The sequence below is a fragment of the Lygodium microphyllum genome, chromosome 2 (genome assembly GCF_053477565.2).
Source record: "Lygodium microphyllum isolate KBCC chromosome 2, Lygodium_microphyllum_v1.1.10, whole genome shotgun sequence".
NCBI lineage: Eukaryota > Viridiplantae > Streptophyta > Polypodiopsida > Schizaeales > Lygodiaceae > Lygodium > Lygodium microphyllum.
Genome location: NC_141136.1, coordinates 52,886,526 through 52,910,272, shown reverse-complemented (window position 1 = coordinate 52,910,272; position 23,747 = coordinate 52,886,526). Strand labels below are relative to the sequence as shown.

Below are 23,747 nucleotides of genomic sequence, written 5' to 3'. Positions count from 1 at the left end.
TATGGTTTTTCATGCTTGCACTATGCGCATTGAGGTGCATTATCATTATGTTAGAGAGAGGCTCCATGTAGGGGAGATTGACTTAGTTTATATTCCTACACAAGACAACTCCGTAGATGTATTTATAAAAGCTCTCTCTAGAGAGAAGTTTGAGGCCTTTCGCAATGCTTTACGCTTACCACCATGATGCCATTGATTTACTGATTCTCTATATTCGTTCACATCATTCACTTGATGGGGGGTTTGTTATACTTGTGTTCCTTCGTAGTTCTGGTATAAACCAGCCTTCCTTCAGTGGATGGGTGGTAATTTCGTGATTACAACTTAATTACACCACCAAGCATTTATTGTAAAACTGAAAATACAAACTTACCTACTAATCTTTGCACAATGGACACGTGGTTGGCCCTAAAATTAGCTCCCCTTTCGGTATTTCTTTAGGTTTATTAACATAGAAGTTGATTTATAATAGGATTCTCCCAATCCCCTTCGCAATCCAAACTTCCCTTGTTGTCCAAAGTGACCAGCAAGTCTTCAATTTGATTTGCCCCTTGATTCGGGCAATCGATTGGCCTTCACCCATTTCAAGAAGAGTGGAAATGCCCCAAATTTGATGGTTGGTTGGTGGTACTCCACCCGATTTCAGCTGAAAATCACCTTCAGCCTTGAATAATTCAGGTCTTGGAGTCTTCAATGTTTGACATGCTTCTTGAGGCAGTTGCCAAATCCTAATTTTTGCTATAAATTAGGGTTTACAGTAGAGATTCACCAAAATCTCCACCTCTAATGGTTGGATTGTTGTAAAACTTGGAGCAAAGTAGGGAAATGGTTGGAGAAAGAAAGAGAATGCTGTAGAGAGAGAAAATATAGAGATTTCTCATTAGAATTTAGTGAAATTGAGCTGTGGACCTAGTTTTCCAGCCCCAAATGGATTCACCAACAGTAAACGCAGCATCAGAGGCTGTAATCTTTAGGAGAAAGTACATTAGCTGTGATCACCAGCTTCCCCTGGTCAATAATATGCAATTGTCTTCACCAAGATGGTCTCCAATGGTTGAGAAATGGTCCTAAAAGTAGGCAGTAGTAGCCCAACCTCTCTTTCCAACAACTCCAAAATACAAAAACGAGACTTGCTTGCCCTTGAACCCCAATTCAGCTTTCCCAAAATTACATGGAAAAGTTTTGCTAAGTGGCAGCCTTTCAAACTAAAATTCCAGCATTATCCAGCCTATTAAATTAATTTCAAAATATAAAGTTTAAAAATTAATTTAATGCTTAGTTTTGTGTCTAGAAAAATAATTTAACCAGCCATAAATTAAATTGGCTAGGCCATCCATCTCTTGAGTGTCCTCATGCCATTTTTGATCATTATATTGGCTTTAAGTATTATTAAACACGTCTCTAGTGATGCCAATTGACACTTATGGCCAAATAAATGACTTAGGCCAATAACTAGTACAAGATACCACCTAGTATCTGTGCGACATAAGTAACTGCAACTTTTGCCTTTGACATTCGTTGATTCCCTTGGATCTCGGGCTTATTAATTTGCACTAATCTTAGTTACACCTCGCATGTGCAACATTTATTTAAACGTGTGATTAAGCATTAATCCATATGTTAAGTGAGACTTGGAAAAATATATGTCCTTATGACAGACCTCCCTCGTAAAATCCTTGCAATCATCCCCGATTGCACTGCTAGATGCATCAAAAGCAAAGTATTGTACTTGAATTTCTACAAGGCATCATAGTCAACACAACATTGTGCTTTACTGTTCAATCATTCTATATGCCCAATACATGTTGAAAATTTCCAGCCAACATAACATGACATTAGACTCAAAGAATCTCCAAAACATTGCCAAATCATCATGCGATGAATCCATTAATCATGAGCTCAATTAATTTGACAAAACTAAACCATTGAATAGCATAAACTAAACCATGGCTGAAACATCAATGGCATCATAACATATGCTACTATCCATAAAATCAGCAGAATGCAGCGAAAATTGATGACCACACACTGAAAACCAGCATTCGATAATCAGCTTTTGATGATCATTAACTAATGCAAATGTATAGTTTCAGAGTTGTAGATAATAACCATTCCATATGCATACCAAGCATAGTGCCTAGGACATTGAATAGTGATCTCCTGGCAAACATGCTGTCAACTATAGTACCATGAATGTATGATGAATACATCCAAGATCCACTACATCTAGAGCTGTCCATCACTGAGGAATGGAGGTGCTAACTCTCTCACAAGCTTTAGGTAATACTCTGGATCTCTGTTCTACTGAACGTGATCGAGCGCGATCTAAAGTCGGCTCTAACTGGAAAGCATCAAGGTAAAGTTGCAACAACTGAGGATGGTCTGCCAAGTCATCCTTCTCCATCCATTTGATATCCATTGGTGAATAGTTTTGAAACTTCACCAAGTGTCATTTGGAAACCTAACTCTTGATCTTCCGTTCCTTGTGTACAAAAATCTGCTCTAGTACATCATTGAGCTCTTTAACCTCATGCTCAATTTCAGGAGATACATGCTTTGGCACATCACCATGAAAAGGCCTAAGCAAGCTCACATGAAAGGCATTGTGTATCCGCCAGTGTGGAGGGAATTTTAACCTATAACATGCATCACTGTGTTAGTAGTCTTGTTTATTATGCCTTATCATCTCCTGTATGTGAGCTTCAGTTTGAGTCAAACGAGGACTTTTGGAGCTCTGATAGGTTTGTCATGTGTTTTGGTGGGGGAGGCTTCTCATTCTAGAGTGGTTATTTGGGTGCATTTCTTTTGTTTGTTGGGTTCCAAATGCGTTTTCCATGAGTAGTTCTGTATTTCCCAGGTTGTTCACATCTGTCGGACATTGTCCTTGCCAGTTGGATTTTTTGGTGTCCATTTGGCATTTTTTGGGCATTATTATGCCACGATCAGCATTAAATGCTGGTCGGCTAGTAATTATGACATTTCCAAATTTTAGTAGGCTAGTTTAGGGGGTTTGTGGTTATTTACAGCCATTTTTGGCAGTCACCTTGGTAGGTGCACACTCTGATTCCATCATCTTCCTTCGTCTTCGGTGTTGTTGTTATCATTAGCTTGATCTGGTGCCCTCATCATTGACGCGTTGGACTGTGTGTACGGACCGATCACTCCATCATCATTGTATTAGCATTCTTCTTCAGTTAGTGGAATATTCTTTGCTCATCTTTTGCTCCCCCTCTCTCTCTCTCTCTCTCTCTCTCTCTCTCTCTCTCTCTTTGCTACTCTATGTTCATATTTCTCTTCCATTGTGCACTCTCACACATTGATTCTCTCCAACACTTGAAATGGCTGGTAGTGTTGCATACTCAGCCTTGGATATAATCTCTCTTTGCTCTTTCTCTTTTTCAATTGTGCATTTTCAAAATGTAGCAATTCATAATCGCCCTTTGTAAAGTACAAAGCACGCTTGTAACGATCAATTGCTCTCGTTTGCTTATCCTATGAGCTTTGAAGCACATACTTAACCTTTTGATAAGTTGCATCCATGCTCTTATCTCCTGTGTACAAAATAGGGGGTGGTTTTTTACCACCCTCTACCATCTTAAAAGGAGCCTTATCAGCGGAACTATGCAATGTATTGTTATATGCAAACTCAACCAATGGCAAATATTGTTCCCACTGCACTTAATGGTTTGATATATAGCACTTTAAAAGATCTAAAAGTTAGTCTCCTCGGATTGACCATGAGTTTGTGGATGGAAGGATGAAGAGAATTTTAGTATTGTGTCCATATTCTCAAACAATTCTTTTTAAAATAAACTTGTTATCTGTGTATCATGATCACTAATGATTGACTCTAGCATACCATGGTGCTTAAACACATGCTGCATAAAAAGACGTGCCATGTGATCAGCCTTTATCTTTTTCCTTACTGGAACGAAGTGGATTTGCTGAAATTTCCACTACTATCCATTTGAATAAATTGCAGATCTCATGAACATTCCGAAGATGTGGCCATGAATAAATTGCATCAACCTTAGCAGGATCCATATGTATGCCATTAGCCAATACAATATGGCCCAAAAAGTGAATCTGATGCAAAAAGAATTCACTTTTCTTGTCAATAATTGATACTTGCGGATCTCATTGAATACTATTGCCAAATGTTTTCGATGCTCTGTCTCATTCTTCAAAAAGACAATGTCATGAAAGAAAGTGCCTAGAAATTCCCTATGTTGTTGAAAGATGCGATCCTGTTGGAGCTTTACGCGGAGTTGAGAGTGAAGGTGACGGATAACACACACACAGAGTAGAGAGAGAGAGCTGTAGAAAGAAGAGTGAGCACGACACCTTACTTTTTCGGTACAATGACTAGTGTACCTCTTTAGGTTTTAGATATAAATGTGCTAAGGGTGTGTTTACACTCGAGGATATATAAAAGGCATGATGGCCCTTTATTCCCAACAACCTCCCATCTAAAGGCAATGTGCCTTAAGAGGAGAAAATAATCAGCTAAGTCTAGGTATGTACAAAGCTGAAATACATATACCTATCCAACTCCCAATGAGCAAACCGCTCTGCTAGAAGACCCTTCGTGAGAAGATCTACAGGATTATCATCCGTATGCACTTTGACAAGCTCAATGCTCTTGCTCTCAAGTACATCTCTAATAAAGTGATACATCACCTGTATGTGCTTCGTCTTTGCATGAAAGACGGGATTCTGTGCTAGCATGATAGCACTCTGACTATCACAATGGAGAACAGGTAACTCTATAATGCCAAGCTCTCCCACCAGATGTGAAAGCCATAAAGCCTCCTTGCATGCCTTAGTGGCAGCCACATACTTTGCCTTTGTAGTAGACAATGCAACACACTTTTGTAGCTTGGAGATCCAAGAGACTGCTCCTCCTGTGAAGGTAAACACATACCCAAAAGTGAACTTTCTGCAGTTCGCATGACCAACATAGTCTGTGTCAGAGTGCAGCGGTGCGGAAGCGTAGGACTGAGAGAGAGAGAACGCAGAGAGAGAAGGGAGAGAAAGAGACAGTGTACACTGAAGATCTGCTGTATAAAGAATGCTGAATACAAAGATATACACGGGCGCAGTGCGCTGGACTGCGTGTCTCCACCTCGACGATGCGACCTGCTGTCCACCTCGAAGTCTGCTGCAGTCTGCACTGTCTGCTGTCTGAAATCTGCGAACAGAGACAGAGATCTGCACGGCACCGGTCTGTAATCTGCGACAGAGAATGAATAGGAAGACTGCTGGAGACCTCAGGTATAAATAGCCGAAATCTGCCCAAAGAATAGGACAGGTCGGCTGCATTAAATGCAGCCGACTGGGCTGCAGGCAGTCGGACTGCCACGTGGCAGTCCGACTGCACAGTCCGACTGTGCAGCCCTGGCTATGATCTCTCTAACACCCCCTCTCAGAGCCTGGGCAGGGCAGAAGCCTGAGGGATCTGGAATGTTGCCGAAGTAGAGCCTGAGGAAGAGCCTTCGTAAACAAATCCGCAAGATTGTCCTCCGTCTTGCAATACTCCACAGTGATGGTCTCATCCAGAAGCTTTTCTCGGATGAAGTGGTACTGGATCTCAATGTGCTTCGTCCGGGCATGAAAAACAGGGTTCCTTGCCAAGGCAATGCAACTCTCATTGTCACATCGCAGCAATGTAGGACGAGTCTGGGGGCACCCAAGCTCCTCCAACAATCTCCGAAGCCACACAACCTTGCATGTGGTGGAAGATGCGGCTCGATATTCCGCCTCAGTAGACGAAAGGGCTACCGTGGGCTGCTTCTTGCTACTCCATGAAATAACTCCTGCACCCAAAGTAAAGCAGTAACCTGTTGTAGACCGCCTGTGGTCCACGTCACCGGCCCAATCCGAGTCGCTCCAACCTGCAAGTACAAGATCTGACCCATCTGTCCCTGCGGGGTAATGAATCCCCAAATCAGACGTCCCCCTCAGATACCGAAGTATCCTCTGAGCAGCCTGCCAATGCACCGTCTTAGGTTCACTCATGAACCCTGCCAAGAGCCCAACAGCAAAACATAGATCAACCCTCGTGTTGAGAAGCCAAATCAAAGACCCTATCAACTGTCGATAGCGGGAAGCATCCGCCAAAGGAGAAGCTGAGTGGGAAGTGGCCTTCCAGTTCGGATCCATAGGAGTAGAGAGGGCCCGACAATCTTCCATCTCAAAGGACACCAAGAGCTCCTGTACATATCTCTGTTGAGAGAGAAAGATCCCCCTCTGAGACTGAAAAATCTCATGTCCTAAAAAGAAATGGAGTAGCCCCAAATCCGTCATCTCGAACGTCCGATGTAAAGCTGACTTTGTCTCCTGGACCTGCTGTGCATCATCACCTGTGACAATCAAATCATCAACATATAATACAAACAGCACACAACCATCTTCGGAAGTGTGAACATACAGCTGCGGATCGGTCTTGGACCGCCGATATCCCAACTGAATCTGGAGGAACGAATCAATCTTCTCGTTCCAAGCTCGCGGGGCCTGCTTGAGACCATACAGGGCCTTCTTCAACCTGTAGACTTTCCCGTCCGAAGAACCAAAGCCAGGAGGCTGCTCAACGTAGATCTCCTCCTTCAAATCACCATTCAGGAAGGCCGACTTCACATCCAGCTGATAAACAGGCCATCTCCTATGGCCAGCCAAAGCAAGAACAGCTCTAATGGTTGCCATACGAGCTGTAGGGGCAAAGGTGTCATGACAGTCAATCCCTGGGCGCTGGGCAAAACCCTTAGCAACAAGGCGAGCCTTGTGCTTATCCAAAGTACCATCACTGAGATATTTGGTCTTGAAGACCCACTTGACTCCAATCACCTTCTTCTTCGGGGGGCGTGGCACAAGTGACCAAGTACCATTCCTCTCAAAAGCCTCCAACTCAGCTTCCATAGCTTTCTTCCATGGGGCGGACAGTAAAGCCTCCTTCACGGAGGTGGGCTCTCGATCCTGCATAACTCGGGACATCAAACAATAATTGGAGCACACAAGCTCCGAAGAATGCGCCTGGTGCCTCCGTGACCGCCGCGGACCATCCTGCGGTCCCCACTCCTCAGGAACCCCCTCGATCCCTGAATCACGGAGTGTGTCACGGGCCCAGCGAGGAGAAGGCCGAACCTCCCCTCGTCGTTCTCCATCAGTAGAAGACTCTGGAATGTCCACCGGTGGTAACTCCTCAGAAGGATCCGGTGGAACAGTAGACTCTGTGTCAGAAACAGAATCATAATCAAACGGCACAGGCTCCAGTGGAACTGTAGAAGGAGCCAAACTCTCCCCTGGATCTCCAAGAACGGGATGCTCCTCACCCGTTGAAGAAGCCGGAACCTCCACAAACCGCACATCACGGCTAGTATATACATCCCGCTTGACGGGATCATACAGTCGGTAGCCTTGGGACTGGGAGCTGTAGCCAACAAATACCTGTTTGCGGGAAGCCGCTTCGAATTTGTCACGGTGAGCTTTGGGAATGTGAACATAGGCATCAGACCCAAAGACCCGAAAGTAAGAAACATCTGGCTTCGACCCAAAATACGCCTCAAATGGAGTCATCCCTTCCACAGCCGAAGTAGGAGATCGATTAAGGATGTGGACTGCAGTAGCCACAGCCTCGGCCCACAGAACCTGAGGGGTTTGTCGGTGCTCCATCATGGTGCGCGCCATCTCGATCACACTGTGGTTCTTCCGTTCGAGAATACCATTTTCTTGTGGAGTATTCGTATTGGCAAACTCCTGGTGAATTCCTCTATCTGCACAAAACCGAGCAAATTCATTAGACACAAATTTACCTCCCTTATCGGATCGCAAGGTCTTCAACTTCCGGCCTGATCGGTTCTCCTCAAAGAGAAGCCAATCCCTGAAGTGCGAGAAAGCTTCTGATTTTAGTGCCAAAAAATAGGCCCATGTCATCCTGCTATAGTCATCCACGATCAGCATGAAGTACGAGCTCCCACGCAGGGACTCATTCCTCATAGGGCCACATAGATCCGTAGATACTAACTCCATCGGTGAAGTAGACCGCCGCGAAGCGGTGTGGGGAATGGCATCTCTATGCTGTTTCCCCCGTATGCAGGAGACACATGGCTGCTGGCTCACCACTATATCCGGCAACCCTCGAACAAGCTGTCCCCGTGACGCCTTCCGAAGATAGTCATAGTTTAGGTGACCAAACCTAGCATGCCATAACTCTGACTGAGACAATGAGGTAAGAAGAAGAGTAGAAAGGGCAGTGGAAGACTTCAGTTTGTAAATGCCGTTCTCCTCATATCCAGATGATAGAACCTTCCTCGATTCACGATCAAGGACTCGCACTGTAGAACTGTCAAACTCCACCAGAAGACCAAGGGAGCAAATCTTATGGACTGAAAGGAGATGGTACCCCAATCCTGGTACATGCAAAACCTCTGAGGTATGGGTGCCACCTCGTCCATCCGGAATAAGCTGCATTTTACCCCGACCTGCAATAGAAACTGAAGAGCTGTCTCCAATGAGAACCTGCCCACGCGAAGGTCGCAGCTGGGCAACACCATCTGATGAAGGAGTCATGTGCCGTGAGGCACCACTATCAATAATCCACTCTCGAGATTGGGAAGCCGCCATCGCAGCATCAGAAGCATTCGGTGAAGCGTCCTCAATGACAACTAAGTGTAGAAATGCAGCTGATGAGGGTGCAGCCACCGCTCCAGAATCCTTGGTTTCCTTCTTCTTGGTGTCCTTCGAGTCTTTGTCAGGGCAATCCTTCTTCCAATGGCCAGTCTTTCCACAAATATGGCATGTGGAGTCTTTGTCCTTGTCCTTCTCCTTGTCCTTCTTGGACTTGTTATCCCCCTTCTTCTTCTTTTGGTCCTTCCCCTTCTTCTGAGAGGCTTGACCTGTCAACTCCTCCGTCTTGGAAGCATTCTGTCCCTTTAGCTGTTCCTCTTGGTCCAAGACCATAGGAACCAACTCTTCCCACCGAAGAGTAGACTCTCGCCCCGAAGCAATAAGGGCAGAGTAGAATGTACCGAATCGTGGCGGCAACTGGGACAAGAGTGTAATCGCCATGTCTTCGGAGGAAATTGGCTTCCCCGCATTCTGAACCTGCATCTGTAGCTGCCTTAGCTTGTTAATGTGTTCCCTTAGCGAAGAAGACTTATTGACGGACAAAGTCCGCATCTGTACCTCCAAAGAAACCCTCTTCATCAGGGTCATCCGATTGTACATTTGATCAAGCTCCAGCCATATCTCACGAGCCACCGTCAAGTGCTCGATGTGAGCGATCACGGCTGTAGTGCATGATAGAAAGAGAAAGGATCGAATCCTGGCATTCAGTTTGTCCCAATGAGACTGGGCCCTGGACAACTCCGCACGAGCATCGGAAGAGAGTTTGGATTCATCTCTTACCGAAGGCCGGTCAATATCTTCCTGTACCAACTCCGCCAAATCATAGGACTCTAGAATGGCCAACATCAAAACGCGCCAAATGCGGTAGTTGTCGCCGTCGAGCTTCTGATCTGTAGGAAGAGCCGGTAGGACAGGGCACCTTCCGGTCCATAATCGCCTGGAACTCCAGGTCCATCTCTGTAGACATCTTCACCTGCAATGCCTTCTCAAACGCAAAAGCAGCCCCCTCTGACTGAGTAGACTCAGCCTGCTAAGGCTCTTCAGCGTCCCGAAGCTCCTTCACCCGCCGGAGGCGATGAAAAAGCAAAACCTGCACTTTTAGGTTGAAAACTCAAACTTTCTCCGCGACAAACAGCAGTAAACAGCAGCAAATCCACCACCTGTACTCCTTTCCTGTGCGTCCACACCCGTTTCAGCCTCGTTCCAAGGCGCAGCCCTCCTGTCTGCCCTTAAACGCAAAAAACGCAAATTTGTGTCGCGATGGAAACTCCTCTTCAGGTTGATTCTGCGCTCAGTCAGCCCTCAAACACTGCTCTGATACCATGTCAGAGTGCAGTGGTGCGGAAGCGTAGGACTGAGAGAGAGAGAACGCAGAGAGAGAAGGGAGAGAAAGAGACAGTGTACACTGAAGATCTGCTGTATAAAGAATGCTGAATACAAAGATATACACGGGCGCAGTGCGCTGGACTGCGTGTCTCCACCTCGACGATGCGACCTGCTGTCCACCTCGAAGTCTGCTGCAGTCTGCACTGTCTGCTGTCTGAAATCTGCGAACAGAGACAGAGATCTGCACGGCACCGGTCTGTAATCTGCGACAGAGAATGAATAGGAAGACTGCTGGAGACCTCAGGTATAAATAGCCGAAATCTGCCCAAAGAATAGGACAGGTCGCCGACTGGGCTGCAGGCAGTCGGACTGCCACGTGGCAGTCCGACTGCACAGTCCGACTGTGCAGCCCTGGTGCAGCCCTGGCTATGATCTCTCTAACAGTCTGCATCCGTAAAGCCAACAATAGATGCCTTCTGCTTTCCAAAGCAGATTCACAAATCCTTTGTGCCTTTGAGGTATCTCATAATACCTTTCACTGCTTCCCAATGCTTTTTACCAAGGTTTGCCATGTATCTGCTAACCACTCCCACTGCAAAGGCAATGACAGGACATGTAGCAACCATAACATACATCAAACTGCCAACAGCTGAAGCATATGGTATCTTGGCCATTTCAACCTTCTCATCATCAGATGTAGGGCTGTTCTCTGTACCGAGTTTCACCTATGGAGGCAATGGAACCCTTATTGTTTTCCCCCCCTCCATATTGAAACATTGCAAAACCTTGGAGATATACTCTTGTTGAGATAGATAGAGTAATCCTTTTGACCTATCTCTGAGTATTCGCGTGCCAAGAATGTGATTTGCATCACCAAGATCCTTCATGTCAAAACTGCCATGAAGACTTTGCTTCAGTGAGTCCAAGACATGAGTATCCTTGCCAGTAATCAGCATGTCATCAACATATAGAACCAAGATAATCTGGCTGCCATTTGCTGTCTTCTTGGTGTACAAGCAGTGATCCACTTGACTCCTATGAAAACCTTGAGACTGCATAAATGTATCAAACTTATGATACCATTCTCTTGGTGCTTGTTTCAGCCCATACAAACTCCTTTCGAGTTTACATACCATCTTCTCTTTTCCTTTTGCCACAAACCCTTTAGATTGTTGTATATATATATATCTCCATGCAGATCACCATGTAAGAATGCAGTCTTTACATCCATTTGTATGAGCTCCATATATTCAGCTGCAACCAAGCCCAAAATGGTTCTCAATGTAGTCATCTTGATTACAGGAGAGAAGATCTCATCAAAGTCAACTCCATGTTTCTGCTTGTACCCCTTCGCAACCAATCTTGCTTTGTACTTTGGTGAGGAATCAGAAGTGACCTTCATCTTGTAAACCCATTTGCATGGAAGGGTTTTCTGCCCTTTAGGCAACTGCACCAAGTCCCAAGTGCCATTTTTCTCAAGAGATTCCATCTCTGACAACATGGCTTTATACCATTTTTTGCTATCCTGTTTGTCCATTGCTTCCTTGAAGCAAGATGATTCACCACTGTCTGTCAACATGACATAATCAGCCACATTGTTTGCACAAGGAACGAATCTATCAGGTTTTCTAGTAGCCCTAGATAATCTCCTAACGCAATGATCATTGTTTGTTGGCTGTTGAGCTTGCAAATTTCCATTTTCAGCTTGCTTTCCAGGCATTTCAGCCTGCAAATCAGTATTAACAGCTTGCTGTCTTGGCTGTTCATGCACATCCAGTGGCCCATCATTATGGGCAATGGCTGACTGATCATTTCCAGCATTATTTTCTGCATTTGCAGGTTCATTTACAGCAGGTATTTGCTGTTGTACAGCAGGCACATTTTGCTGTCCAAAAGGTATTTCTTCCTGGAATACAACCCTAGGGACTTCCTCTGTTCTTCCGAGCTATTTGTGCATGTGATCTTCCCGGAAGATAACATCAATGTTGCGTACTACTTTTCTTTTCTCAGGATTCCATAATCTATATCCCATTTCACCCTCGTCACCATATCCTAGGAAAATACATCTACAGGACTTTGGCTCAAGTTTGCTGCGTTTTTCCTTACGTATGTGCATCAATGCTTCGCAGGCAAACACTTTTAAGTGTGCATACGAAGGTGGCTTGCTTGATTACGCTTCTTGGGGAACTCCCCTCCCCCCTCCCCCTCCCCCCAAAGACCTATTTGGTGACCGATTAATCAAGTGTACGGCTGTCATAACAGCCTCTGCCCAAAACCCATGAGGTAAAGCAACATGTGACAGCATTGTCCGGACCTTATCTTGAATGGTTTGATTCATATGCTCTGCAACACCATTTTGGGGCGGATTATGAGGTCACAAAATGCCTAAAAGGCCTTGGACATATATTCCCCACCATTGTTAGAGTGAAGACACTTAAGTGTCTTATCAGTCTGATTTTTAACCAATGCCAAGAAATTTTTAAACTTGTCAAGCACTTCGTCCTTGCTATGAATAGGGTAAACCCATATCTTCCATGTAGCATCATTAACAAAGGTGATAAAGTATTTTTTTCCCCCTAAAGATAACCCTGGCATCTGACATACATCGGAATGTACTAAGTCTAGAGGAGAAGATTTCAATGAAAGAGACTTCTTATGAGACGTTTGTGCATGTTTACCATAAACACAATGATCACAATGGTTAAAATCAGCATAACGAAGACAAGACAAATAACCCAAATGAGAAAGTACTTTCGTTCCAGTTTGATTCATGTGTCCCAACCGGCCATGCCACAAAGAAACACTTGGCTGCTCGGTCACGGCAACGACATGGCCACGCACACTAGATATATGGAGAGCAAGGTATCACTTTTATAACCTTTGGCCATCACTCTAGATCCCATACAGATATTTCATTTCCCATCACCAAAGGTGGTATGAAATCCATTGTCATCTAGCTACCCTGTGCTAATCAAGCTTTTCTTGAGCTGAGGTACATGCCGTACATGCTGAAGTGGGAAGACAAAACCATGCTGAAGCTGTAAGTGCACACTACCAATACCTGCAATGTCACATGCATAGTTGTCCCCAAGATGGACAACACCATGTCGACCCCCTGTATAGTCAGAAAACCACTCACGATGAGGGGTGACATGAAAGGAAACACCTGAATCTAGAATCCAAGTATGCATGTGATCATCCGTATCTGCAAGTAAAGCATGTGTACTAAAGTGTGAAGAGACAAAGAGTACGTCATTTCCACTGTCACTGTCATGAGTGACTACATTCACCTCTTTGATTTTAACACTGCTCTTCTCAGGTTGACTCTCTTTCTTCTCTTCCTTACTATCATCTGTTTTCTTGTCCTTTTTTTTTTTCATTCCATTTGTAGTAGTCACGTTTAAAGTGACCCTTCTTGCCACAATGATGGCCTACCCCTAGTATGCAAAGCACTGGAAGACTTATTGGATGCATTGTTCTGCCGATTCATTTGTTCCATGAGTAGAGCACTCTCTACATCAACATATAGAAGGATCGCATTAGAATTGCTCATAGTAGTCCTGAATGTATCCCAACTCTCTGGCAAAGTGCAAATCAAGAATGTAGCCTTAAATTCTTCATCAATCGTGAACTTCAAGGCAACCAGCTGGCTGAAAATGGAGTTAAACTCACTCAAGTGAGTAGACATTGCGGTACCCTCTTTCATACGCAAATCCACAAGCTTTTTCAGCCAATAAACTTTGCTTGCGGCACTCTTTTGTGTATAGAGTTCTTCCAGTTGAGTCCAAATAGCATATGCAGAATCCAAACCTTCAATGCTAAACAACAAGGCATTAGAAATCGATAGCTCGATGGTTGAGCGTGCAAGCTCATTTAACTCATCCCAGTCTTCTTGTTCCATATCTGCGGGCTTTACCCCTTTGGTCTTAATCGGCCTTGCCAGCTTCTTTTGCAACAGGATATTATAGCACTGTTTTTGCCAGATTGCAAAGTTATGTGCTCCTTCAAGCTTCTTAATGTGCATGAGATGACTGCTGTCATTGCTGCTAGCCATGATTTTCAGTCCCAATGTGACAAAAAAATGCAGCAAATGCAAGCCCAAACTGTCAAACAAGTGACCAAGGTACAAACAAGTACCAACCAACAATAAATAACCATGTCAAAGCAGAAATTTCAGACCTGCAAATAAATTTCCAGAACCACTAAACCTTGTGCTACAGCACTCCACAACTGATTACAGTTGTTTCAAGGGCAAATGGATCCCATTACATGAGAAGTCTCAAAATTTAGCTGCAATTTCTATCGTACATGTATCCAAGGGCACAAAATTTGACACGCACAGTCAAAACCCCCAAATTTTTTTTGCTCAAAGCATCAACCATACATCTGCACTGTCTTTGACATGCATAGAATAGACTAATTTTGCCAAAATAGAGCAATTTCAGCAAAACCCCCAAAATTTTCCAAGTGCTAGATGTCCAAATTGCTTGGAATTAAACCGCATGTACATAAAATGACCAAATGGCGCACAAATTTCGTCCAAATAGCAAATGCCCCAAATTGCACGGGGTCCAATGTGCATCAATGTCGAGAAATTGGGTAAATTTCAGCCCGATTCTTGCATGTACATGAAAAGCCCCAAATGTTGGAGGCAAAATGTCACAAATTTTTGCAATTTCTGAGACAAATATCACTGTTGTGTCTTGCTCGCGTCAAATCTGGACAAATTCCCAAATTTCTTGGGTCCGATATGCACAAATTTCAGTGGAATTGAAAAAGATTTACTAAAATGTGAAAAGGCCCAAAAATTGCCGAGCAAATGTGCACCGATTTTGCAATTTTTGAGTTAGATTGTCTAGTTCTGCATTAAAGTCCCCAAATCTGGGAAAAGCCCTAAATTTTCAGGAGCAAATGTGCACAAATTTGTATTCTATGCTCATACATGCGAACGTCCGGTAGGAAAAGGGAAGGAAACCTTGTTTTAAAAAAAAAAAGATTTTAGAAAAAGAAAAAAAATGTTGACGACGGCCCTCCTGGTCTTGTCGAGCACATTGCAGCCTGTCTCGTCGGATCGCCCGTTGCAGCCCGTCCCATCCCGTCCGCTGCTTGGTCTTGGTCGTGTGCAGCTCCCTCGTGACCCCCATCGACCTGCAACAATTGTCGCCTATCGCCTACTCTCCAACAGCCCGCCTTCTGTAGTCCACGACCTCACGACTAGCTACTAGCCCTTGACTGTTTCTTGCAATGTTTGGCCTGAGCCTGCTGATCGCCTCAACCACGTCTCCTGCAGCCTACGACTTGTTCCGTTTGCCTATCACCTGAGGCGTGTCACCTCACGCCATTTACCTCATGCTCGTTACACGCTCTGATACCAGTTTGTTGGAGCTTGATGTGGAGCTGAGAGTGAACGTGACGGATAACACACACACAGAGTAGAGAGAGAGAGTAGTAGAAAGGAGAGTCACCTTACTTGTTCGGTACAATGACTAGTGTACCTCTGTAGGTTTTAGATAGATATATATGAAAGTACAAATGTGCTAAGGGTGTGTTCACACCCGAGCGCACATAATAGGCACGATGGCCCTTTGTTCCCAATAGATCCATCATTCTATTGAGTGTGGCAAGAGCATTCGTAAGCCCAAATGGCATGACAAAAACTCATACAAACCAAAATATTTTTGGTAGGGTGTTTTGGATGCATTCTTATATCTAATCCAAATTTGATGGTAACCACTTTTCAAATCTATGCGGTTGAAAATGGCTATCCCTTGCAGTCTGTCCAAGATATCATCGATCCTAGGGATCGAAAATTTGTTTTTTATTGTGATTTGTTCAAAGCATGATAGTCAATGCACATGTGCCATGACCCATCCTTCTTCTGCACTAGAAGCACTAGAGAACAAAATGGAGATGAATTGGGTTGAATCAACCCTTTCTCTAACAGCTCATTAACTAGATTCATTATCTCCTCTTGTTAAGTTGCATGATCAAATCTATGCCATGATCCTCAGGCCTTTAAGGTAGCAAGTTTGAATCAACCCTTTCTCTAACAGCTCATTAACTAGATTCATTATCTCCTCTTGTTAAGTTGCATGATCAAATCTATGCCATGATCCTCAGGCCTTTAAGGTAGCAAGTGTCCCCGAAGTGACTAAAAAAAGCAAGCAACATAATTTGCAAAAATGACATGTGATCTTTATCCAAAGGAGTCGCATTCCCAACATTTTCATTATCACTCTTATCCTTAGTGAAAACCAAGTGAGCTAAAAGATGATTTTTCATTACGTTGGAAATAGCAAAAGCAGATATAACAGGGATAGATTTTCCTTTCAACTTTACATCCAAAGTATGAAGTTTGCCTCTATGAAAGAGGGTCGCAATCTTATCATGAGTATCAATCACTGCATGCACACGATGGTACCAAGGCATACCAAGCAAGACATCACATTCTTCCAAAGGAGCAATAAAGAACTCTTTGTTGTCCACATAACTCTGAATGTGCAAATGAAGCTTTCCAAGGATAGGAGTGACTGGCTTTGCATGTCCCTTGTATGCCATACCATTCTCACCCATGGACTCCATCTCATCCTCTTTGATGCCTAAATGAGCTGCTATATAAAGAGAGATGAAATTTGATTGTGTCCTTGGATCAATAAAAATTAATGCATACCGATCTCTAATTTTGCCCCATGTCCTATAAAATTCAGTATTATCATCATTGGGCTGATCTACCACTATATTAGACACTAAACTAGTAGTGGTTTTGTCTTCTTCTTTCCCCCGTTATCATCTTTTTCAGCTTGCTGCTTATTAGGACAACTCCTTGTCGTGTCCTTTCTGCTCACAAATAAAGCATTTATTTGCAGCCATCAATTCCTTATGTCTTGCATCATTTTTCCCACTCTTTCTTTGCCATCTGTTCCCCTTTCCATCCCCTATTTTCAGATATGCTGCCCTGATTTTCAGCCTTTATTTTAGGTTTTCCCTTTTTCTCCGTCTTAGCCTTTTTGACATGTGACTTGGCATCAATGTCTTGGAACCCTGCATTCTTCCATGAAGCAATGCATTAGTTGTAGTAGTAGTTTCTATGAGCTGAGACATGATAGAAACAATGGACTATATGTAAAAATCCCGTATACCCTTTGGCAAATCACAAATATACTTCTCTACTTGCTCATGGAGGGGTATTGACCAATAAGAAGTAATAGGCAGTAAAGCATTCCAAAACTTCTTATTATATCGATCCAAGTTATTGCAATCCTTGGAATCCAACAGATTCCTTGTTGTCATAATGTCTACTTTAAAGTTACTTGTCAACCAATTTGAAGGAAACATTTGCTTGAACTTGACCCAAGTGGTAGGTGCCTTTCTCTGAATAAGAAGTATAGACCACTACCATAGTAGTTAGGTATGAAAGGTACGATACAGTATGGTATGATAAAACACGGTACTAAATGGTACCTTATGATTTTATAAGGTACGGTACAATATTAGTATAATTTTTTTTAACATGATTTAAAAAAACCATAAATCATTAAATGATAGAAAATATGTTTAAAGTGGAAACAATCATTTCATTACAAAATAAGATAAATACATAGGGGTGACTATCGTGGTCGCATGGGCTACGCAAAACATATGATATAACTATAGACTACAGTCTAGACTCTAGTGTGTCATATTGGCATCATGCATGTGGATACAATGATAGTAGATATAAAAAAGAGAGAGACCTATGAATCTATGATGAGGCATCATCATCATTATTATAATCATCATCATCATCAAAATATTTGAGTGCTCATCATCAAGAAAGTCTGAAGATGACTCCTCTGCATCGGATGATGAGACACACTCATACTCATCCTCACTAATGAGGTTACCATCATCAGCAAGTGATGGCTCCCTAGGTGGTGGCTATGTAGGCAAGGGGGGAATGTCATCATGAGGCACAGGATATGGGCTACTAGAGTCCCACCTTACATATGTCTGTAAGCCACTCAAACCACCTCTCCTCGATGCTGGAGGGCGTCAAATGACCATGCCCTTGCTACCACCTACTCGAATTCCTCGCCCATGAGCACGGTAACTGCGAGTGTCACGAGTATCTGCTGCTATAAGCTCTCTATAGAGCTCTGCAAAAATGATCTCCTTCTCCTTGTTCATCTTTTGATGTACACTCGGAAGAGTGTCACCCGTCAACTTGAATGTATCAATATTCACCTACACAATGTACGCAAGATTATAAATGTTGAAGTCTAAATTGTAAAGTATAAACTTCAAAGATCAAAGTTTAAAACAACAAATTTTAAATTTTATGGTTAAGTGTTTAAACTTTACCTGCTTCGGACTACCCATGCTTCTCATTATGCGTAAGTTAGTGCGGTAATAGACTAGCCGCTCTAATTGTCGTGTGCTAAGCCGATTGTGAATCTTTGTGTGAATGAGAGAATATTCACTCCGGTTTTTCTCACATGCACCCAAAGAGCAATCCTAGGCAAGGATCCTTATGGCTAAGGGTTGAAGGGTCTCCAATGCGTATCCAAAGTTTTGCCACCAAAGTAAAGGCTTTACAAGTGACTCTCTCCTTCAACAAGTGGGAGAAGAAAAAGCCACATGCCCTCTCTGATCTGCATAGCATCCTGGCTCCTTCAACACTGCTTTGTGGTCATCCATACACAGGGACCACACGAGTCAAATAAACAAGTTGGTCTAAATGGAATTTTTTATTATCCATGACCATGAGCGACTTGTAGGCCGGATGTACCAATGCGGCAAAACTATGGATGGGCTTATACATCCATGCCCATCCATGGTACCTCCACTAATGAAGCTCTAAAGAAGTGAACGAGAAGACCCATGGTGGACCCCTCGCAATCACTCATATGTAATACCCTATAAAAGGGAGTCACGACAATGACAATGGCATGGAGTTTTTGCCAAAATTGCTCATTAAGGCACAAGCGCTGCATGGATTTGGCCTCAATGGTCATCCACTCATTCCATAGAGTAGACACCGGACCGCATCTCATAAAGGCGCTCCAGCAATAACCATATGTAAGCAAAGCGAGTTGAAAAAGGCTTCTTCAATTCCAGTGTGTTATGCTCACAATACATGCAAGCATCTTTACCTTTACTGTGAAGGTGACAACTGATGTAGCTTTGTGGACCACCCTTTTCACCCACTTGAGCTTCCAAATGTCCTCCATAAGCAAGTCCAAACAATGATTTGCACATGGAGTCTACACAATTGTGGGAAACTCGGCCTCAAGCAAATGGCCCATGCACCGACAATTCGATGCATTATCGGTATCCACCTACAACCACAATTTACAAATTACAAGCAAGTATACTAAGTTCTAACACTACTTGGAGGTTAGAGAGAGAAAGAGAGACTTGAGAGTTGAGCCTTTCAAGTTTCAACTTTCAAGATTCAAGAATAAAGAGAGATGGGATTGGGGCTTGGGGGGAAAGAGAGAATCGAGATAGATATTAGAGAGAATTTAGAAAAGGCAATACTTGCATGTCCAATGGTGGGAGTTGAACTTCTTTGTGTCCCTCTCCACATGGATCGTGTGCAAATTGAAGGTCTCGTGCTTCTCATGAGTCATGGTGCTGATGATGGATGAAGAGACCTGAGAGAGAGAGAGAGAGAGAGAGAGAGAGAGAGAGAGAGAGAGAGAGAGAGAGAGAGATGCTTGAGTTAGGACTCTTGAAACTTGAAAGTTAAAAGAGAGGGAGAGGCTCGAGGGTTGGGGTAAAGTTGAAAGAGTAAGAGTGAGAGAGAGGGGATGGGAGATAAGAATGGCAAATGCTTTGATAGGGTGCGGGGGATAGAGGGGATGGGAGATGAGATTTGAGAATGGCAAATGCTTTTCTTTGTTGAAGTATAGATTCTACTCCTCAGAGTACTAAAACTCCCCTTAGGATTATGCGATAAGTACCAAGCTATCACACAAATGCCAAAGTATGCTTAATTTCACTCAAATCAGTACTCAACCAAGAAATAACAGCAATGCATTGCTGTACCACATCTGCCTCATAATGCGTGTTCTCGAAAGTACAAATTACTACAACATAATGCTGATTCTTACCAAAATTTATTGAAAATTTCTAAAATTTTCTCCTTAATTTGATTGTAACAACAATTAAAGGTTGCTGTACTACTTGTTTGCTGCCTTGGAATGTGTGTCAAGCAAAAGACATGAATTTCTTTCTAAATTTTTTTAAAAATTGAGTAAATTTGTACCTTGCAGCTCGAATTTCTGCAGTAATGTCACCTTGGGGTACATGCCAACAACGAACAACAGATGGAATCTATCTTGTGATGTGTGCCAGAGCCTCTTGGGCAAAAAACCCCAAATTTCCTACACAAATGTCGATGAAATTGTGTAATGTCGGGGTTTCCAATGAAGATTTGCATGTGGGACTGCAAATCAAGCAAAAGCCCCAAAATTTATGGGGGGAATGCCAAAGGCATTGTGAAATTTCTTTGAATTGGTTGTCAATTTCAACTCTGGGAGTGAAAATTGACTAAAGCCCCAAATTTTGGGCTGCACGAGCTGAGATTTGGAAAGAGATGATCAAAATGGATGGGAAATTGCAGAAATTAAATAAAACAACCCCAAATCTGAAAATTAGGGTTCTTGCAAATTTTAGGGTTTGCAAAAAGTCGCAGGTCGGGCTGAGAATATGGCGGGCATAGGTGAGAAAATAAGGGGCAGAGCTGAAAACAGTAGCAGGTCCTCCAAAATAGTAGCTCCTTGGATTCTTTTCTCCCCCTTAAGGCATATTGCCTTTAGGTGGTAGGTTGTTGGGAATAAAGGACCATTGTGCCTTTTATATGTGCACGGGTGTGAACACACCCTTAGCACATTTGTTCTTTCATATATATATATATATATATATATATATATACATACATACATACATATATATATATATACACATATACACACACACACACACACACACACACACACACACACACACACATATATATATATATATATATATATATATAAAATATAATATTATATATATGTATATATATATGTATATATATACATATATATATACATATATATCTTTGCTGTGAGAAAGCATTGTGTGTCTCGATCCTGGCGCTCTCTGTCTTAACATTTGGCTCATGATCTCTTGTCATGTTGTTGGAATTAGAGTGCCAGCCATGGCTCATGGAATTCCATGGCGAATTGAAGAGAGAGTGAGAGAGAGAAGGGGGAAAAATCTAGATTCCAATGTGCTTTAAAAGATGAGGCCCTTTTTCCTTAGAATTGAATATTCACACAGCACACAATTGCTGGGTGCTTTCTTCAAACAATGGCTTGGGTTGTGCAAGAACATGCCCCACACACATGGTAAGATGCAGAAGATGACTTTGCCAATAATGGGACCATTGTGCAAAAATGTTCTTGAAAGGGCGAAACCCACAATGTGGTGGTGGGCAACACCATTTTGTTTGCCAATGGGATCTGAACCTGCTTCACTAGGGAAAAAGCTAATGCATTGAAGACCAAAGATTAAGGCTTGCTTATAAGATGAGGCAACCAAACACCCCTTTTGAAATATGCCGAAAGGTGTGCTGACACACATCGAGCATAAATCACCCAGAACTTGTGCGTAGACCAGAAAACTTGCATTTCAATGGACCAACCACAATTTGATCAGATGAGATGTATGCTGTACTTTATTGTGATGGGGATCATTTTACTGCTGAAGTCACTGGCTACTATACTTAAAAATGTGGTGTTTAAACCTGGCAGGGATTAGAGCTCTGAGTGACAGGAAAGTGATTCTAATAGATGTCTCAGAATTTCAGTATCCAGTGAGGAAGCTAAGCCTGTGCATTACTTTATATATTGAATATTTGTGCAGGGAACATCTGATGAAGTTGTGGACTGCTCCCATGGGAAGCAGCTGTGGGAACTATGCAAGGACAAGTATGAGCCACTTTGGCTGAAAGGAGGGGGGCACTGTAATTTGGAACTGTATCCAGAGTACATACGACATCTGCGGAAGTTTGTATCTTCTTTGGAAAAATCTTCTCTGCATCGTAATGGATCAAGGAAGAGCACAGATCGTCCTGAGCATTCAAGAAGAAGTGTTGATCGACAAGAGCATTCAAGGAAAAGCACAGACCGACATGACCAGTCCAGGAAAAGTGCAGATCAGTCCAGAAAAAGCACAGATCAAAAGATCTAATCCCACACATGAAGTTGAATGCTGCAAACCACCATGAAAAGAGTTTTATGGTACACTGTTTTGATCATAGTGGGTATCTAATCATATGAAAAGGCTTTCTATCTGATGCGAGTTATGGTGCTCTTAACTCCTGATATTATTGTGTCTAGAATCACGGTTTCACTTGGAATTTCATGTTATAGGAGGCTGCATGTGGATTTCTTAATCTGTGGATTAGCTGTCTGGATGGAGATCACAGAAACATGGTGATGGGTTTTGTTCTTTGAAAGGAGTCGGAGTTAGGATGCTGACACAAAGAAGGTAGGTTTCTTGTCCGTGATGTAAATTGGTGGAGAACCCCTGTGGCAGCTGATTGGTACAACGAGTTGCAGTTTTGCTGGTCATCTGTCCTAGTATCCTGAATGTGGTTGTTCCACATGACCAAATGTGTATTTTAGGGACTTGTTATGCACAGCCCATGTGAAAATTTTCATGATACTACAGTTTGAGGTATTTGTGAATCCCATAGAAGTCAAGTTGTGGGCGAGTATGGCCTTTGATTTGTTGAAGGGGTCTGAAATGAGAGCAGTCAATCAGATTTGACTTTACATATTTGAAGCTTTTATCATCCAACCATGCGTTACTGGTTGGAATTCTTTTATCTCAGCCAGACTGTTTTTCCCCTTCTCAGTGGGAAATTTCAACAAGAGTTGCTGGGGAGAAACCTTGCCACATACCTGCAGTTGAGACTTAAGTCTTTGTTTGATTCAAGTCAAATTCAGTATGCAGTTAATTCACCTCTGTTTGTTTGCCACATACCTGCATTTGAGACTCGGAGTCTTTTTTTGATTCATATCCAATATCATTACGCAGTTAATTCACCTCTATTACTATACATGATGTTAAAATTAATGACAGTGTACACTGTAGTCATTAATTGGCATGTAACTTCCATGAAAGTTTGATGTAAAACAAATGTTCAAAAGTGCAACCTATTCCTGTATAGAAGTGTATCTTTACAGCTAGCCTTGGATTAGTCAGCAAGTTCTTTCATATTTGAAGCTGTCTTGTTTGTCTATGTAGCAGGGACAGTCTATTGCAGGAAAGTAGGGGAAGGACCAGAGTCTTTTCAACTTCCTTACTAGTGAAACTCCCTGAAGTGTCCCCTAAGTGAAATACAGAAGCTGTGCATGAAACAAGTGAGTCTAATTGAAAGCTGTCAAGCTTGTCCATGACCATCAAAATTGATGATTTGAGTTGAAAAGGCAAAATACTATCTTGACTCATCCTTAGTCTCAATAGTAGATGTGGATAAAATGTCAGTCAATTGCCATTTCTACTTAAAGGCTGATGTAACAGCAAGCAACACAACTTATCTACAGTTTTGTTTTATAGATGTGCATGCAAGATAAAACATAAAAGATAAAACATGATAAAGGCAGCTATTTGCTGTGCTTTCCATAGTGGTAACTCTTTACATCCATGGTGGCTCTATGACTTGTGTCTGAGGAAGTCTGTTACGTTGTCAGCTGCAGACATTGCCTCTTTAGCATATGGTAAACTTTCTTCTCTTCAGTAAGCCACCATCTCTTATAGGA

The 23,747-nt window shown here is 42.8% G+C and overlaps 1 protein-coding gene across 1 annotated transcript in view; it reads left to right on the top strand.

The window, feature by feature from the left end:
• Positions 1-23,125, top strand: part of LOC148039738 (uncharacterized) — a 36,546-nt gene extending 13,421 nt beyond the window's left edge. The window contains exon 5 of the mRNA XM_087693574.1: positions 21,844-23,125. Coding sequence (XP_087549700.1) covers positions 21,844-22,170 — 327 coding nt within the window. The 3' untranslated portion in view covers positions 22,171-23,125. The remainder of the gene's footprint in view (positions 1-21,843) is intronic.
• The last annotated feature ends 622 nt before the right edge of the window (positions 23,126-23,747 follow it).